The sequence below is a fragment of the Rhineura floridana genome, chromosome 11 (genome assembly GCF_030035675.1).
Source record: "Rhineura floridana isolate rRhiFlo1 chromosome 11, rRhiFlo1.hap2, whole genome shotgun sequence".
Lineage (NCBI taxonomy): Eukaryota > Metazoa > Chordata > Lepidosauria > Squamata > Rhineuridae > Rhineura > Rhineura floridana.
Window position 1 is genome coordinate 39,787,349 of NC_084490.1, and position 18,551 is coordinate 39,805,899.

At 45.5% G+C, this 18,551-nt stretch overlaps 1 protein-coding gene across 6 annotated transcripts in view; it reads right to left on the reverse strand.

Moving 5' to 3' along the window:
* Window positions 1-18,551, reverse strand: part of CPT1C (carnitine palmitoyltransferase 1C) — a 57,030-nt gene that overhangs the window by 1,255 nt on the left and 37,224 nt on the right. For all 6 annotated transcript variants that reach the window (XM_061589484.1, XM_061589480.1, XM_061589478.1 and 3 more), the window contains 8 exons: window positions 17,312-17,500; window positions 9,488-9,593; window positions 9,193-9,309; window positions 5,375-5,539; window positions 4,279-4,413; window positions 3,130-3,282; window positions 673-786; window positions 113-205 (listed from right to left, as the gene is read on the reverse strand). In XM_061589484.1, coding sequence (XP_061445468.1) covers window positions 113-205; window positions 673-786; window positions 3,130-3,282; window positions 4,279-4,413; window positions 5,375-5,539; window positions 9,193-9,309; window positions 9,488-9,593; window positions 17,312-17,500 — 1,072 coding nt within the window. The remainder of the gene's footprint in view (window positions 1-112; window positions 206-672; window positions 787-3,129; window positions 3,283-4,278; window positions 4,414-5,374; window positions 5,540-9,192; window positions 9,310-9,487; window positions 9,594-17,311; window positions 17,501-18,551) is intronic.

The following is an 18,551-nucleotide window of genomic DNA, read 5'->3' on the forward strand; positions in this document are numbered from 1 at the left end:
CCCAGGCTATAAACACAGCTTGTAATGCGTACCAGGCCCTGCTCCTGCCCAACCTTCGAGGCGTCCTACTCCCCTAGCATGCCTTACTCTCCCCTCCTGGCAACCCACTCACCGTCTCTTTGCTGGAGAATTTGCACGACACGTGGAAGTTTATCAGATCTTCGCCGACAACTACGTATGACACACCATAGCCATTATCGTCCACCTGTCCAAGGGTGGATAGAGAAGGGGGATAAAGCAGCCTGACACAGAAGCTCTGGTCCCAGACTTCCATCATCTCCCACACCAGACTCAGAGCCCCAGATTCTATCTAGGGTGACAGGCAGCAGCAGGGAGGCATTGGAGAAAAAGAGCTCTAGATGCTACACAGCACACCCTGCACTCTCTAAGGCTAGCTAGCCAGCTGCCCTCAGTGTGGTGGAAAGATGCTGAGCCACCACCAATGCTGAAGCAAGATTCAGCTCCCAGTCCAGCTGGTTTCAGTACATGGAATAGATGTGGAGGGGGAGATGCCATCTTGCCCTTCCTCTCAGGCAGCCAAACGTTTTGGGCTGCCCCTAGAGAGCACAGGAGCCCTGGCTCTTAGACCACTCCCACTCTCCCACCAGCTCGAGGTTGTTAGGCTTCCGCTGTCCATCTTCCAGAGAACCCAGGAGGCATGGCTTCACTCACCGGTCCAAATCCACCCCCACAAGAAACATAGTCTGGATAGTTCAGGAGGTCAAATAGCTCCACCTGCTGAACAGGAGTCTGGCTGGTGGAGAGACGCCATGGCTCAGACAGCACCTGACCAAGAGGAGGAAGGGAGTGAGGATCAAATGGTGAGGGAGCTCTGCCAACATCCATTCCAATTCTGCCACCCCAGCCCTTGCCGTTCTCCACAGAAACTTTGCCCTTAGGGTCATGTTATGCTGGTCTGTGACTCCTCAGCACAAACTAGCTCTCCTGCACATTCCTAGAATTAGCAATACTAGTCCATCTTCATGTTAATGTGAATACAGAATGTATTCAGCTTAATGTCATCCATTGTGGAGGAAAAAATCACACGGTTTTTGGGGTGCATTTTCTACCCCAATGAGATTTCCAGTGTATGGTGGGCTCATATCTTGACCTCAGATAACGTTTGTGTCTTTGGTGTTCAGAAGAAACCTACCCTGTAGGTCTACTTAAGTGTAATAAATGTGCTGGGGATAGGTTTTTGCCCCTAAAAAAAAGCACAGCGTAAGAGTTGTGATCTTACGTATGGAGCATCAATACAGAGTCCGAGCACACAGATGTTGGTAGGGAACATGTGGCATTGCACAAGAAGTTGAAGGTAAATGTTATAGGGTGCTCACTCTATGTAGGAAATCTGCTCATATTTATTATTTAATTCCTTTTATGAATTGCTCCCTATCAAATATATGGTAAACACAGGTTTACTTGTTTTACATCACTTACAGTACAAACTAGAATCTGGATGTCAGCACACCCAACTGCCTTGGAACACCAGCTTTCCTTAAAAAAAAAGCAAGCTTCTAGCCCTCAAAGTTCCAGGAAAAACAGTGGTTGCACCTTGGCTCCCAGCAACCGTTACGGAGGATCCCTCCTATCCACTGGGATGACAAGCTCTGTTTTCCTGCTGCTATCTAGTAAGCCACCTCTGAGGCAAAGGCCTCACCTCTCTGAGGCAGGTGTGTGTTTTGCTCAGAAAACATGTACAATTCTGCAGCCAAAGCAGGCCCAACCTTACATGCACCATGAGGTACAGCTCTCTGCTTGCATAAGAGCTGCTGACGTGGGGAAACTGGTGAGAAGAACATGGGATTAACTCTTCCCCTGCCCTCTAGTTCTCCTCAGTAAACACCACTCCCACAGATCCTTTTTTAAAACAAATATTCCTAGCCAAGTTGAGAAATAAGCCTGGCTGGTGGATGGGGTGGAACTGACCTAGGGTAGGGACAGGAGGATTTTTAGGAGAGAATCTGTGGATAGAAGTGGTTTCACCACACAGTACTCCCTTTCACCTGCAGCCATACCCTTATATCTCAGCAAATGTAGGGTTGGAGCATACATTCACCCAGATAACACCCAGTTTTGCCCAGATATTTCTTCAATGAGAGTTTATGACTTCAGGGTGAAGATTTTTTGCTTCCAAACTCTTATGCACCTGCCTACCCTCACTTGACTCTAAATCAGGAGCTGCCAATCTTTGTGGGCCCAAGGGCACATTTGCGAAACACAGAAAGTTGTGTGCCCCACACATACATACACACTGTTCTATTGGCTGCAACAGAATGCTTCCTTTCAAAGCTGAGTCCAGCAGGGAGAAGGGCAGAACAGAGGACCCTGAAGGCATCAGGGAAGGCCACTGTGGGTACATGTGTGCAGAGACACCACACTGGTCATCCCTGCGTTAGATTCCCTAGGGTTCTTCACATCCCCACTCCTCCAGGGGTTCCTAAACTCTCTGGTGGACTTAAATGAATCCACCCAATTTAAACAATCTGAATTGGTCAACATATCCCCAGATTGCTGGATGTTCAATTAGCAGGGAATGCTAAAAACACCTTAGAACACCTCAAAAACAAGCAGCTTAGAAGCGTCTTAAAAATAAAACAGCTTTTAAAAAAAATCTTTACAATATCTTAAAAAGCAATACCATGACCTACCCAAACAACAACTTCAGCATGCACTACTCAGTCCTTATTGACAACAAAATTCAATACTGACCGATGCGCAACACAGAAAAATAATGAGGATGACTAACAGAAAATGACCAAGGCTGGCAGCGCTCCACCTTGAGCAAGGAAGTCAAAAGACAGAGCAAATGGCAGCTATGGCTTGTTTTAAACTCCTGGGAGATGGAGCCAGAGCCTGCAAAAAGCTCATGAAAGGGCAGTATTTTTGTTAATAAACAAGGCCTTCCCAATCAACAGTATGGTGAACACAACTTCCTGCTTTGCCTGGATTGGGCAAGGAACATGCAAGGTGGGAGAGAGGTGGAGATTTTCACACTCCTGATTGGTACAAAATACACCCTGGGAATAAAGGAGCAATGGACAACTCTTACATTTCTCTTAGGGTTACTAGCCTTACTTACACATACACATACCCTACCACACCCCTCCCTGACCCACCAACACTTACCTCACGCAGGAAGGGGGAGTCCAGGCCGAGATATTTGGATACAACATACAGGCAGAAGAGATGCCTGTCAATGCCAGCACCTGTCATCGCCTGCCGGTAAAGTTTCTGGTGTTTTTCGGCTGCCACACGAAACAGATGCAGCCTTGTGCCACCCTGGGATGAACAGCGGATTGAAATGAATAGAAAAGAGTTTGCTGCACCTGCCGCATTTTCTAGACTCTGCTGATTCCTGGTTCCAAATTGACCAGAAGGATCGCCTCTCCCCATGTGTGCTTATCTAGACTACGGTATCTCCTTAAGAGGCCTTTCTCTTCTTGCCCCTTCCAGATGAGGGGCAATGGGTAGCTACTGGGGAAGAGGGCCTTTTCAGCGATGGCACCCCAATTGGAAAATGCCTTTCCCAGAGAGCCTCTCCAGGTGCCTCTTTTACTGTCATATCAGTGCCAGGCAGCAGTGCCTTTTTATTTCCATCTTAGCCTTTTTAAATTCAATAGTAAATCCATGTCACCTAGCTTTTATTCTTTACTTCATTGTATTTTATTATTTTATTGTGATGTCTGTTGTATTTTTAATCTCTTTTTATCATGTTGCAAGCTACCCACAGAACGTTTTTGTTATGAGGCAACATAAAAATGGTGTAAACAAGCAAACACTACTTCCTCCTCCCTATCTATTCTGTAGGAAGGAGACTAGGAATTTGGATGGCTAGCAGAGCGTGAATTCTAATCTGGTGGTATTGGTCCAAATCTTGAGAATGTCAGTTCATTCCCCTCCCCACCTCATACACCTTAATAGCAAGTTTCTAATCCTCATGGACATGGAATTGGCAGTTGGAAAACAGAAGCCATCTGACATGGTGCCACATGTGTGGGAGAGGTGGGACTTTTACTAGCTCCCAATCTTCATGCTGTGGTCTCCTATGTAAACCCCTGATCCAAAACCTTAAAGTATAAAGATAATTCTGCAAGGAAAAAAAGAGGCAAAGAGGAGAAATGGAGTTTTTTTAAAACACTGAAGTGCAGCTCATTCATGCAGATCTAAGCACTGTGCTTAGTGCATTCCAGCATGAGGAATCGTTATTAACATCCATTACATTTTAGACCTGATTCCACTGCCTTCTTGCCAAACCCGTTGCATTTCAGGACTCACGTTCTGAGTGGGATCCATCATGGCCTTGACGAAGTTGCAGGACTCAATGCTGCAGGAACGGACTGTTTCTGTGCGGCCCTCCCGAAAGAGACGGGTCATGGATGCCTCGTAAGTAAGGCAGAACTTATTCTTGTCCTAAAAGAGGAGGAGGAGGAAATTCTGGTCAGGAAGACAGGAATGCTTAGCTGAATATAGACAGGGCCAGCGCCAAAGGGCAGCCAGGTCGGGCCCTGGCCGAGGGCCCCTGCAGCCCAGAGGGGTACTTGAAGGGCACCTCATTAGGGTGGGGGAGTAGTGCTCCCTTGCTGCAGATCACAGGGAGGGAGCTTCCAGGCTGCCTGCCCATTCACTCACTCCACCTACCTCTCTCCTGTCTTCGCTGCTGCATTCACAGGGCTGCCATCAACAAAGATGGTGTCGGAGGCTTCTCTAAGGGGCTAATGCCCCTACTGCCATCTTGGCTGATGGCAGGCATATGAGTGCATGAGTGCATGTAGCATCAGCCCCTTAGAGAAGCCTCCACAGCCATCTTGGCTGATGGCAGCCCTGGAACAAGCAGGTACGTGGAACAGGCAGGAGCCACACGCCCAGGGCAGGCTGGTGCCCACGGGCCCATTCATGCCTGGTGCCAGCCCTGAGTATAGAGTACAGGTTGTCTCTAAATTTGGGGTTGCGGTGCGTGTGCGTGCACGCGCGCATGTAAGACCCATTCCATAGCTGAGCTATAATGCAGCTGTCACATGATAGTAGAAACACATTATCCAGAGGGAACCCAGTTGTCATGGCAGAATCACAGAACCCAAACCATCCCACCCATAGAACATTCAGATAACAGAGCGTTAACAGATTCTCCACTGAAAGGTTGTTAAATAATAAGAACATCCACTTGGTTTCTACTGGAAAACAAACAAACCTTCCCAGAGTTACTAGTCAATCTGGCCTGGGAAGAAGAGTCTTCCCCCCCACACACCCCAATGCACCTGGCTAGTGGTTGTCATACTTTTGGGGCCAGCCAACCCCAGGGCCTCAACCAACCTTCATCAGACTCTGCCTGCTTGCCTGCCTGCCAATACCATTCTCCCATCAAGCGACATACCCGAAAGTGCGCCAGTTGAAGGGACAGCTGGATGAAGCTGTCTGGACTGGTGCGGCATTTCTTGATGAGACCTTTGCCAAAGTCCTTGAAGGGGAAGGTGTGGAAGTCAACATCGTTGGCCAGATCCAGGGCCACAGTTAAAGACTGCAGGATTATCTGTTGGCACTGTTGGGCAAAGGAAAACAAGAGGCAATGAGGGCACAGAGCAGACAGCAGGGAAAGTTAATAATCAACAGTCAGGGTTCATCTGCCTGGTGAGAAGTACCCATTCCAGATGGATTTGCTCTCGCTCTAAAGCAGGAGTGGGAAACCTTTTTTCAGCCCAAGGGCCACATTTCCTTCTAGACAACCTTCCAAGGGCCACATGCCAGTGGTGGGCAGGGCTAGAGGCAGTAATGGGCAAACCAACAAATGTACATGTTACCTTTGCACAGGAGGCCAGTTTTTACACACCCCTCACTATCCTCCATCCAGGCAAGCAAGAGGCATTGTGAGAGTTCAAGGATGTCTTCTAGCCAGGCAAAAGGAGGAGGGTGTGGGGCACGGCCTGTGAGAGGTGTGACCTGGGTAGAGAGGGTGCGGCCTGCGAAGAGTCCAGAGGGCCAGATGGAGGGGCCTGGAGAGCCACATTTGGCCCACAGGCCTGAGGTTCCTCACCCCTGCTCTTGAGAATCAGTCTACAGTCTGGATGTGTTCCTTGATACAGTCTGGATGTGTTCCTTGATCCAGCTCTGTCACCTGAGGCCCAAGTGACATCTGTGGCATTGGGCAGTTAGCTGCAGTCCTCCAGGACACAGAATGCCTGGCTGTCATTATCTGTGGCCTGGTAACCTCCAGACTATGCATTATACATGGGGCTGCCTTTGAAGACTACTCTGAGATTTCAGCAAGGTCAAAATGCTGGAATCGGGCTGTTTTATCTCACCAGTTCTCCAGGAGCTTCAGTTGCTGCCAGACCACTTCCAAACACAATTCTTGCTTACTTTTAAAAGCTGTGCAAGCTTGTGACTTGGGAACCCAAAGGACCACCTGCTCCCATACCAAACTGCCCTTACAGTAAGATCATCTTCAGAGGCCCTTGTTCCCCCCCCCTCAAAAAAACTGGAATTCGGAGGGTGGCAACCAGGAAAAGGACTTTTTGTTTGTGGCACCATGGCCTTTGTAATGCATCTCCAAGGAGGTCTAACCTGGCACTTACAAATGACTTTTTTTTGCACCTGACAATACCCTTTTTATCTTCCCAGGCCTTTAACAACTTTTAGCTGGTTTTTTTAAGCTGTTGCATTTTTATCTGTTGTGTTATTATAATTGTTGTTTCGATTCTTGTTGTTATTTTAACTTTTCAAGTTCTCCGGACAGCTTAAGGGCTAAAAGATTAAAAGATCATCAGAATAATTTTTAAAAATAGCATGGCTGTGACACTTTATACTGTTTATCAAAAAGCTTCACATACTTTACCTTGTAATCCAAACAACAATCCTGTGAACTAGGTCAATATCATTATCCACATGTTTCAGATTGGAGAGAGGAAACGAAGGAAAGAGATATAAGGCAGGGGCAGGGAGCCTGTGGCTCTCCAGATGTTGCTGGACTACAGCTCCTTTCATCCCTGGACATTGGCTATGCTGTCTGGGGCTGATGGGGATTGGAGTACAATAACATCTGGAAGGACATAGGCACCCCACTTCTTGACTAAGACAACCTCATGATTTCATGGCAGAGGCAAGATTTGAATGAAGACATCTTGATTTGTAGTGGACACCTTCACTGAAACTCCCACTCAGTTATGGCCCTCATTGGCTAGTCATAAGCAAGATATTGCTAGAGTGCTCCGGGAGCATACTCACTGCATTCCTGAAAGACAATTTATTCCTCTCCAGGACTGAAAACTGAGAGTTTTGTAGCAGTGCTGGTTTGTACACTGCTGATTAAAGGCCAGCTAGAACCCCTCCTCACCACTACTCTGGAGCAGTTTCTCAGTGTTGTGCAGAAGGCTTGTTTGTGCTCTTAAAATATATGAATCAGATGTCAGATGAATCAAATGACCATTGAGCTGGAAGGGACCTTGGAGATTACCAGGTCCCAAGGGAGTCCCACTCCCTGCTCAATGCAGAATCTGCAATGCAGGATGAAATGGCAGCATCCCTGACATATGGCTGTCCAGCCCACCACCTCCTGAGGCAGCTTCTTCTACTGTCAAACAGTTCTTGCAGTTAGGAAGTCCTTCCTAATATTTAGCCAAAATCTGCTTCCCTGCAATTTCACCCCTTGGTTCTCATCCTCCTCTTTAGAAACCATTCTGCTCCATTTTCTGTGTGACAGCCCTTGAGATTTTTAAAAAGACCACTCTCAATGTCTTTCCTTCATCTTCTCTTCTCCAGGCTAAATATATCTAGCTCTTTCAACCACTCCTCACAGGACTTAATTACCAGACTTCAGGACCACCTTCAGCTTCTGGGCTGTCCTCCTTAGAACATGCTCCAGCTCGTCAATGTCCTTCTTAAAAGGTGGCACTCAAAACTGGACACAGTACTCCAGATGCACTTCAACTAGTTCAGATACAGTGAAACTGTAGCTTCTTGCATTATGGCACTGTGCTTCTGTTAATACAGCCTAAGATTGCATTTGCTTATATATCAGCTGGCTCATGCTCAGTCTGTGATCGTGTGAAAAAGATCTAGTGTTTCACTTTAACTGCTGCCAAATCAGGTCTCCCACATTCTATACGTGTGCCTTTTAATCTTTTTTGTACCTAAATGTGGGACTCTGTTGAATTCATCTTCTTGGTTTCAATTTAGTGTTCTGGCCTATCAAGATCATTTTGAATCTTGAGTCTCACTTCCATGGCGTTAGCTATCCTTCCCAACTTTGTGTTGTCTAAAGATTTGATATATATCTCATTTATGGCCTCATCCAAGTCATTTATAAAAACACTGAACAGCACAGGGCCAAGAACAAGATCTTCAAGATCTTCCTCCAGGCTGATATAGAGCCATTAATTAGTGTTCACTGGCTACAGTTGTTCAATCACCATGTAACAGAGACTTGGCTTTGCTGAAACCAAGATATACTATGTCCACAGCATTCCCATAATCTATCCAACTAACATGTCTATCAAAAAAAGGAGATATGGTTGATCTTGCATGATTTATTCTTTACAAATGAATACTGGTTCTCAATAATCAAGTCATTCTTTTTTAGAATGCTCACAAACTGAACTACTTAATAATCTGTTCTAGACCTTTGCCCAGCATTGACATAAAGAAGGACAGGTGTTTATTTTCCTGGACCCACTCTTCCCCACCTTTTGAAGACAGGGACCACATTTGCCCATCTCCAGTCTTCTGGTGAATGGATAAATGCACATCTGTTCCAGTGATGCTTTTTAATTTCTAAAAGCACAATCAGTTGGTGAAACATTGAAAACTGCTCTGGGAGCAGAGGGGAGGAGGGAATACAGCTGTCAATCAGTTAACATTCTGTAAAATTGGCCACCAGCCAATCAGTGCTCTGCACAGCCAGCACTACAGAGATAGGAAAGGTGAGAAAAAGCTGTGCTCACCTCACCAGTAGAAGAGATGGGGGTGAATTCTGTTCAGAGTTGTGTCTGTATGTACCTGTCACATGCTACATCAGGAATACGAAACAGCAGTCCATCTCTCCTCAGCATCTCTTAACCATGTCTGTGCACTCTGGCACTTTCCCAGTGGCACTTAGGCACTCACAGGAACCAGTGCCATCTTTCTGCAGCCAAGCTCACATATCCCAGCTTTCCTTGTCCCAATATCTCTTTATCCCCACCCTAACCCTAAACTCACCTCTGGTGGGATCTCCCATTGTAATTTTTGAGGTGGAGGGATGCTGGAGTCCATGTCCCCTTTGCAGTTCCCATTAGCATCATACCCCAGCACAAATACATCTGTGGCAATGGTGTACTGTGGGGAGGAAGAAGAGCATCCAGGGTGAGAGCTCAAGCTATTTTGCCTCCCTTCCTGCCCCTCTTGCTCTGAGTCAGCCATCCCTTAGTCCATCTCCAGAGAATCCAGGAGGTCTTTGCTCCCAGTCCTTTACCCCACTCCAATCCCATCCTAGAAGACCCAGCTGGGCCTTTACCTCCCAGAGATGTGCAACAATGGGTGCATCAGCCCATGAGTGTTCCGCATTGACACCGGACTTCCCATTGCGGTACACAATCAGATTGAAGGATTTGTCAAACCACCTGTAGGAAAAGAGATTTGAATGAAAGAATCGTCACACCACCTGCAATCCTTTCTTTTTCCCCTCTGATGAAATTCCTACCCAAAACACCTTCAAGGTCTTGCAAAAAAGGAAACAAGAGAGGCTCATTGTGAGTCAACGTGCCCAGCCTTAGAGACACGGAGGAAGGAGGAGAAAGAATGATGTGACTGTTACAGTGATCCCATGTAAAAGGAAGGAGTGATGGAAAGAAATGGGCTACAGGAGAGCTAACCTGCCTTACAACATCTACATCAGAACCATCTCTATTTCTGTTCACTCCAGATGCCTTATGTGGGAGGAAAGGTGCTAAAGACAAAGGAGTCAGCAAAACTAAAAGGGGTGGGGTTGGGAGAGAAGAATGACTAATGGGTTCATACATGCATACGAATGGATGTGGACTTTCTTGCAGAGGACCAAGTTTTGCTTCCCTGACTTTTACTCAGAGCTTGGAAAAGTTACTTTTTTTGAACTACAACTCCCATCAGCCCCACCCAGCATGGCCACTGGATTGGGCTGATGGGAGTTGTAGTTCAAAAAAGTAACTTTTCCAAGCTCTGCTTTTACTCTAAAATAACACCTGTACACACTGGTGGCTAGTGCCCATTGGGACTGGTAGGGCAGGAGGCAGGGAGACCAACAGTAGGTGGAGCCAGAGCCAATGACATGCAGAGCCACCCCCTGAATGGTTGGAAGGAAGAAGGCAAGCAGGTGGAGACTGTTTGATGGTAGACTGTGATTGATGGGGCAGCACCCCACTCGCCCTAGTGGACTGTGATAATCCTGTATTAGTGTAAATAGGGTAAGTGCTGTTTGTTTAGAAGATACATGGTAAGTGGAGTGAAAGAGGAGGGGGAGTGAATGGGCAGTAGAATGCTGGATGATTGGCTGAATGTTTAAAATGGCTGACAGTATAAAAGGAAGAATGTCAGGTAAATCTGGGTGGATGTGGTGTGGACGTTGGTGGACGTTGGTGGACTTGAGAGGGTTGTTTTGGTGGGTTTTGAGAGGAGATTGTGAGGAGAAGGTGGAGTTCGGATTAATACTAAGACCAGTACCTCAGGAATAGATGTAACCATATGCTTAAGTGCCTTTTAAAGAAATCTTGTTATCTCTGTTATATAATAAAATACTTATTTGGTTTACCAAAGGCCTGATCCTTGGCTGGGGTTTCACAGACCAGAAGGGAGGGTAAGGTAAATACCAAGGCTGAAGGGAAACAAATGGTGGCAGCGGTGAAGAGAATAACACCACAAGCAGTCTGAGTAAATCAAAGGGATTGGGACAGCTTTAGCACTCAGTCACAGAGGTAACCAGATAGAGAGACTCAGGCAGAGTCTCTGGGACTACTGGTTATAGGACGTGACTGGTGGTGCTGCCTAGCAGGGGGATCTGTTGAGATCTGTGCTAGAGCGGGGAGAGAAACCATAAGAAAGGACAGTCCGGACTGGTGGAGTCCCTGGTGGTGCCTAGAGACAGGCAGTAACCACGAGCAGGTAGGAACCTGACAGGGAGAGCCAGGGAAGGGCGTCACAGGTGGTGGCAGTAGCGGTGGGATACGAACAACAGAGAATCCAGATACGAACCAAAGAGAGTCCCAAAGACACGTGGTGACAAAGGAGACTACGTCACAGGTGTTGGCTGTAGCAGTGAGATACGAATACTGGAGAATCCCTAACAGTGGTGTGCCAAACAGAAATAGCAAAACAAGATTATTTGTGAGAGTGACTGGCAAAGAGTGTGTGGCAAAGAGTGAGTGAACTCAAACACCATGGCTGAATACATAAAAATGAAAAGAGAGGAGCTGGTGGAGAAGTGCATAACATTCAATTTACCTCACGAGGGTAAAGGGGTAGTTGAATTGAGGGTAGCACTTATAGGATTTGCAACTGCCCAGCAAAAACAACCTGTCAGGGAAGAGATCCCAGAAGGATACTTAAGCAATCCCGCTTATATAGAGTATTTGAGAGAGAAGTTGAGGAGGGAGACTGAGGAAAAAGACAAGCAGAGGGAGTTGGAAGCTGAGAGATTGAGGATGGAAGCTGATGGGAAAGATAAACAGCGAGAGTTAGAAATTGAGAAGTTGAAGATGGAAACTGAGAGATTGAGGATGGAAGGTGCAGAGAAGGAAAAACAGAGGGAGTTGGAATTTGAGAGAATGAGAGTGGATGCGGAATTACAGGTAGAAAAGTTAAAATTTGAAAGAGAGAAGTTTCATTCTGATGAGACAAGGAAAGACAGAGATGGAGCAAAAATAAAAATTATTCCAAAGGACTTTGCTGTCTATGAGCCTGGTCAAGATCCTCAAATTTATCTCACAACCTTTGAAAAGGCAGCTCACTTGTGGGGGCTACCTGAAGATAAGTACATGCAGTATTTATCAAACCTGATTAAAGGGGAATTGGCTGAGGTATACCAATATTTTCCCTCAGACAAGCCCGTCACCTATGCTGAGTTTAAAGAGGCAGTCTACAAAAGATTCAGACTGGGACCTGACTATTTTAGAAAGCTTTTCAGAAACTGTCAGATCCAAGCAGGGAGGTCTTTGTGGAACTGTGAGCAAAATTGATGGATATATTTGGAAAGTGGATGAGTAGTGCCAAAGCTCAGTCAGTGGAAGAGGTGAAAAGCCTCATGATACTGGATCAATTATACCATCAGTTACCACCAGAAATAAGGCTCCTGGTCAAAGACCATTCCCCTACATCGGTGCAGGAGGCCGCCGAGATGGCGGATCACTTTGCCTCTAATAGAACTGGCTGGGTGGGGAAAACATCAAGAGAGTTTAAACCCAGACCATATAATGCTGGCAGAAAGGATGTGGTACCACAGCGAGTGAGTCCTCCAATAAAATCTGAAGCGCACAGGACACCCCAGAGTGGATCTGTGTACCCTAAAACAGAGGAGAAATTATGCTACAAATGTGGTAGACCGGGCCACCTACGTTTTCAATGTGAGGTTGCCAACCCCATTAGTAATCCTGCTCAGGCAAGGGCAGTAAAAATAGAACCAAAAGATTTAACCACAAAAAAAGGTTCAGTTCTGCCAGATAAACTGGACAGAAGTAACAGACCTTGATTCAAGTTTGAGAGAGGAAGTGAGTGTACAAGGGGCAAATTATTGGGCATTGCTTGACACTGGTGCCGCTCAGACGTTACTGAGGCCAGATTTAATAAAATCTGAGGAAATATTACCTCAGGAAACGGTGAATATCCAAGGAGTGAGGGGTCAACCAGAAAGCTTGCCTGTGGCCCTGGTGAAAATGGCGTGGAGAGGCTGAGAGGGCAGATATAAAGTAGGCATTAATGCCCAGCAACAAGAACCAGTAATACTGGGAAGAGATGTTATGGGAGCCCAAGGGAAAATATATGTGGTGACCAGACAGCAACTTGGCAGAGAAAAAGAAGCCATGTTAAGGGGGGCTGAAGCAAACAGGGTAGAAACTGTTAGCCAGCCTCAGGTCGCCATAGCAACCACTAGCAGGCCTGCTGAAGGAGACAAACTGTATCAGCTGGTCTCTGGGGAAGAGACAGAGCATTTCAGAGAAGAACTGAATAAGGATACCAGTTTGAATCAAATAAAGGAGCAAGCCCTGACCCAACAGATTCCTTTCACTGACAAACTGAGGAATCAAGTTGTGTGTGAGAATGGGATTTTATATAGACTGTGGATGCCTGCTGAGAGAAAGGATGAATGTGAACCAGTGAAGCAATTGATAGTACCTAGCAAATACAGAACCAGATTGCTAGAGGTAGCCCACGATGTCCCATGTGCAGGACATCTGGGAATAAAAAAGACCAAGAGGCGATTGGCTGCACACTATTATTGGCCAAACATCTCCAAAGATGTAAAACAACATTGTCTATCTTGTGGTATATGCCAAAAGGTGGGAAAAAGTGGAGTAAAGACTAAGGCACCCTTAAAGCCCCTTCCTATAATTGGACAACCCTTTTATAGAGTGGGAATAGATTTGGTGGGCCCTTTTTCCAAACCCACAAGGCATGGCAAGAAATATCTAGTGGTGGTGGTGGATTTTGCCACCAGGTACCCAGACGCAGAAGCACTAAGATCTGTAGAAGCCTCTATAATGGCAGAGGCTTTATTAAAAATCTTTATGAGGCTGGGTTTCCCTCATGAAGTGCTGATGGATCAAGGCAGTGTATTCATGGGAGAGGTGATGCAATGTATGTGGAAATGTTGTGGTCAAAAACATCTAAAGACCACTACTTACCATCCCGCCACTAATGGGCTAACAGAGAGATTCAATGGCGTTTTGAAGGGCATGATAAGAAGCTATGTACAAGATCACCCACAAGACTGGGATGAACGGTTGGGATGCTTCTTATTTGCATACAGAGAAGTCCCTCAAAAGTCAACAGGCTTCTCACCCTTTGAACTCATGTTCACTAGAAAAGTGAGGGGACCTTTGGAGCTATTAAAAAATTCATGGGAAGGAACCCTGGGAGAGTACAAAACATCTGTAGTAGATTTTGTATTGGAATTCCGCAATAAATTAACATCAATGATGGAGGTGGTGAAAAAGAATTTGAGTCAAGCACAGCAGAAGCAAAGTTACTGGTATGACAGAACAGCCAGGGAACGTGTGTATGATGTGGGAGATATGGTTATGGCGTTCATACCCAGGAAACATGACAAATTACAGGCTAACTGGGAAGGACCATATACCATCAGAGAAAGGCTTGACACAGTGACGTATGTAATCACCACAGACCAATTAAACAAAAGCAAAGTGGTTCATGTAAATATGTTAAAGCCTTACCATACCAGGGATGCAAAGGTGTTGCAGGTTACCTTATTCCCTGAGGGAAGTGGGCCTGAACTTCCAGATTTGGTACAGGAAAGCAAAGACAAAGGAGGGGTAGATCAAGTGGAATGGTCAGAAGAGGTGAAGGAGGAAGTAAAAGAAGAGATTCTGAGAGTTTTGAAAAACTATGGGAATCTCTTTAGTAATAAACCTGGCCGAACCAGTGTAGACAAACATTCCATTAATACTGGAGATCATGCCCCAATCAGATCTATGCCATACCGTGTGAATGGGAAAGTTGTGAGTGAAGTAATCTGTGTAGGACATAAGGTGGGGAGTGGGAAAGTCACCCCCTTATGGAGCAAGGTAGAGGCAGTGCAATCGTGGCCTATCCCTTTGCATGAATTGACCAAGAAGAAGTGTTCTGAGCATGTGGTATGGGCGGATGAATGTCAGAAGGCTTTTGATCTGCTGAAGCAAGCCTTGTGCAAAGGACCCATATTAATAGCACCAGACTATGAGCAACCATTCATCGTGGCTACAGATGCGTCAGACCTTGCGCTGGGAGTTGTCTTGCTGCAGGAGAGAGAAGGCACCAGACATCCAGAGGCGTATCTGAGTCGCAAGCTGACGCCGAGGGAGAAAAACTATTCGTCGGTCCAAAAGGAGTGCCTAGCGGTCGTGTGGGGACTGAACAAGTTGCGCCCATACGTGTGGGGACGAAGATTCACGGTAACAACGGATCATCGGGCCTTGTTATGGTTGCAGACTATGAAAAACCATAACACTATGCTGCAGAGGTGGTCCTGGGCCCTACAGGACTATCAAGTGGACTTCCAGTTCATAAAAGGCAAGGGCAATGTACTGGCCGATGGACTTTCCAGGCAAGTGGCTGGGACTGCAGTGACGTGACCAGACGGAGGAACAAAGAAAGACATTTTCCCCATAGAGACTTGTTATATTGTTAACGCGACGTATAAATCCTGGAACAGGAATAATACTCTGCCGTTGTTTTAAGGAGGGGAAATGTGATGATCCTGTATTAGTGTAAATAGGGTAAGTGCTGTTTGTTTAGAAGATACATGGTAAGTGGAGTGAAAGAGGAGGGGGAGTGAATGGGCAGTAGAATGCTGGATGATTGGCTGAATGTTTAAAATGGCTGACAGTATAAAAGGAAGAATGTCAGGTAAATCTGGGTGGATGTGGTGTGGACGTTGGTGGACTTGAGAGGGTTGTTTTGGTGGGTTTTGAGAGGAGATTGTGAGGAGAGGGTGGAGTTCGGATTAATACTAAGACCAGTACCTCAGGAATAGATGTAAACATATGCTTAAGTGCCTTTTAAAGAAATCTTGTTATCTCTGTTATATAATAAAATACTTATTTGGTTTACCAAAGGCCTGATCCTTGGCTGGGGTTTCACAGACCAGAAGGGAGGGTGAGGTAAATACCAAGGCTGAAGGGAAACAAATGGTGGCAGCGGTGAAGAGAATAAAACTACAAGCAGTCTGAGTAAATCAAAGGGATTGGGACAGCTTTAGCACTCAGTCACAGAGGTAACCAGATAGAGAGACTCAGGCAGAGTCTCTGGGACTACTGGTTATAGGACGTGACTGGTGGTGCTGCCTAGCAGGGGGATCTGTTGAGATCTGTGCTAGAGCGGGGAGAGAAACCATAAGAAAGGACAGTCCGGACTGGTGGAGTCCCTAGTGGTGCCTAGAGACAGGCAGTAACCACGAGCAGGTAGGAACCTGACAGGGAGAGCCAGGGAAGGGCATCACTTGGACCTCTGCTGTATTTACAGCCTCTGGATCTAATGCTGTCTTCTTCAAACGCACATCACCACATGCTTTTCAAGTACATTACACATCCATCTGCTCAACCCATTTAAAAGCAAATTTGCTTTCTTTTTTTACACTTTAAAACTGCTCTGAGAGATGGGGACTTTGACGATGTCACATAGGCTAGCAAATCAGTGCAGGTAAATTCAGTTTTTGCTGAAAACCAAAAGAGCAGGTTCTCCCCAATGAAGAAGACAATACCCCAGCTCGGGTACAAATGCAAAACTACACAAAAATGGTACCCCTTGAAAATTTAACTTAATAAAAGTAAGCTTCGTTACTGAAGTTGTATTGCAAGTGTGGAACAATCATCTAAAATCCCAGGAGAATATTGTGTATTTGCTGCAAATGAAGCGGTTTTGTTTTTACAGTGGCTCACCACTGAAAATACATACATTTGTACACATGGCTTCTTGGCAAAGCAGGATCAGGTTAGACAGAAACGTGCACATGCACACACAGACCTAGCATGCTGTCCAGCCAGGCTAATGACAAGTGCACACAGGAAGGCAGAGTGAGAGAGACCCAGAAAGAAGATAAATTAAGGCTTCAATCCTATGCACACTTCCCTGGGATGAAGTCCCATTGAACTCAATGGGATTTACTTCTGAGTAGACAAACATATGGTTTTGCTATAAAAGAGAATTCAAGGAGATCTGAAAACTTTTGTTGGTGTGATGTGTGGATGGAAGTGGAACTAAAGAGCATTTATATTAGGTTCAGGGTTTGAGGGATAAACTCATTTTGTGTGTGTCTATGTGCAAGAAGGGGTGTGTCTGCAAGAATTACTCTGCAGAGAGGGGCAGAAAAAATGAACTTGAACTTGATGGGTTACAAGGTGGCAGAGAGGCTTTTCTGAGGTCCTGCATAGGTCTCCAAGTGAAAGTTTCTGGGAAAATAAGAACAGGCAGTGAGTGGCCTCATAGCGGAAGTAAAGTTCTCTTGTATGAAAAGAGAGAGAGACAGTTTTGTCAGGCGGACTGTGAATACTTGGACTTCTCACAGTTTGTGTGCCTTTTAGGATGTAGTGGGTGGGGCCTTTTCAGGCTGGAGGTGAAGAGTGCGCAATGCATCCGGGGCATCCCATGAAGCACCCACCTGTCACAGCAGCACCCATGCAAAAGAGACTTGGCGTAGGCGTCCAGCGCCTGACCTGGATTGGGCCCCTGCAGCCCCTGCTCACTGGTGTCCAAGGTGACAAAGAAGGCCGCTTTCTCCACTGTGCTCAGTGACTGCTGGTTCACCCCTGAGCGGAAGTAGGTTTGGCGGGCTCGAGCCCAGGGGTCTCTGCAAAAATTTAGGTAACCATGAGTTAGAGAGACTGTCAGTTTGGGCAGGTAACTGACTGGTTTAATGGCAGCAGGTAGAAAATTATCAATCATAATCTGGAGTCTAAAAGTACTCTATGCCCATCATCTTTTGAGGCTGCATTTTGTGAAACTCTACAGATAAATATACCTGAGCAGGTATAAGGAAAGAACTTTGCATTCTGTTTCAGTGCAGAATATTTCAAATTGGAAAAGCATAAGAAGTCCATGTTATCCACATAGTATTTTAAATATCTGGCACTGAAATTGAGTTTTATTTTATTTTATTTATAAAAATATTTATATGCCATTAACACATAAAACCTCTAAGTGGTGTAAAGCAAATATAAAATCACAACAAACATAAGAAAAATATAGAAGCAGAAAATGTCATAACGCATTGGCCAATCACATAAAATGAATCCAATTGAAAAAGCCTGCTGACAAATAAAAGTCTTCAAAAGACATTTAAAAATTATGAAACAAGGGTGCTTGGCAGATTTCCATCAGGAGAGCATTCCATGTTGCTGGACTGGCCATGCTAAATGCTGGATTTATCACAGATACCAAAGTGGGCCTCAGTCACACAGGGGCAGCTACCAGCATTCCTCCAGCCGATCTCAGTGATAAAGCTGGGATTTAAGAGACTCAGGAGGTCCTTGTGGTATCCTGGAACCAAGTTGTTATATGGGTTTTATAAATTAATACAAGGACTTTGAACCTAACTTGCTTTAACAGGGTCATGGGAAGGAATATAAGGCAAGGCCGAGTATGTCTCAAGTTCCCACTCCCTCCCAAACACTTCAAGTGAAAACTATTATTTATAAAAATATTTGTATATCCCTATTCATACAAAAATATCAAAATCATTTACAACAATCATACATATATACAATAAAAACCATGTAAACATTTAAAATCAGAAATCATCAACTATTACAGAAAGAGAGTTTCTTAATTGCCGGATGGCATAGAAAAGTTTTTAGCAGACATTTAATGCTGAAAACATAAGGCACCTGCTGAATCTCTAT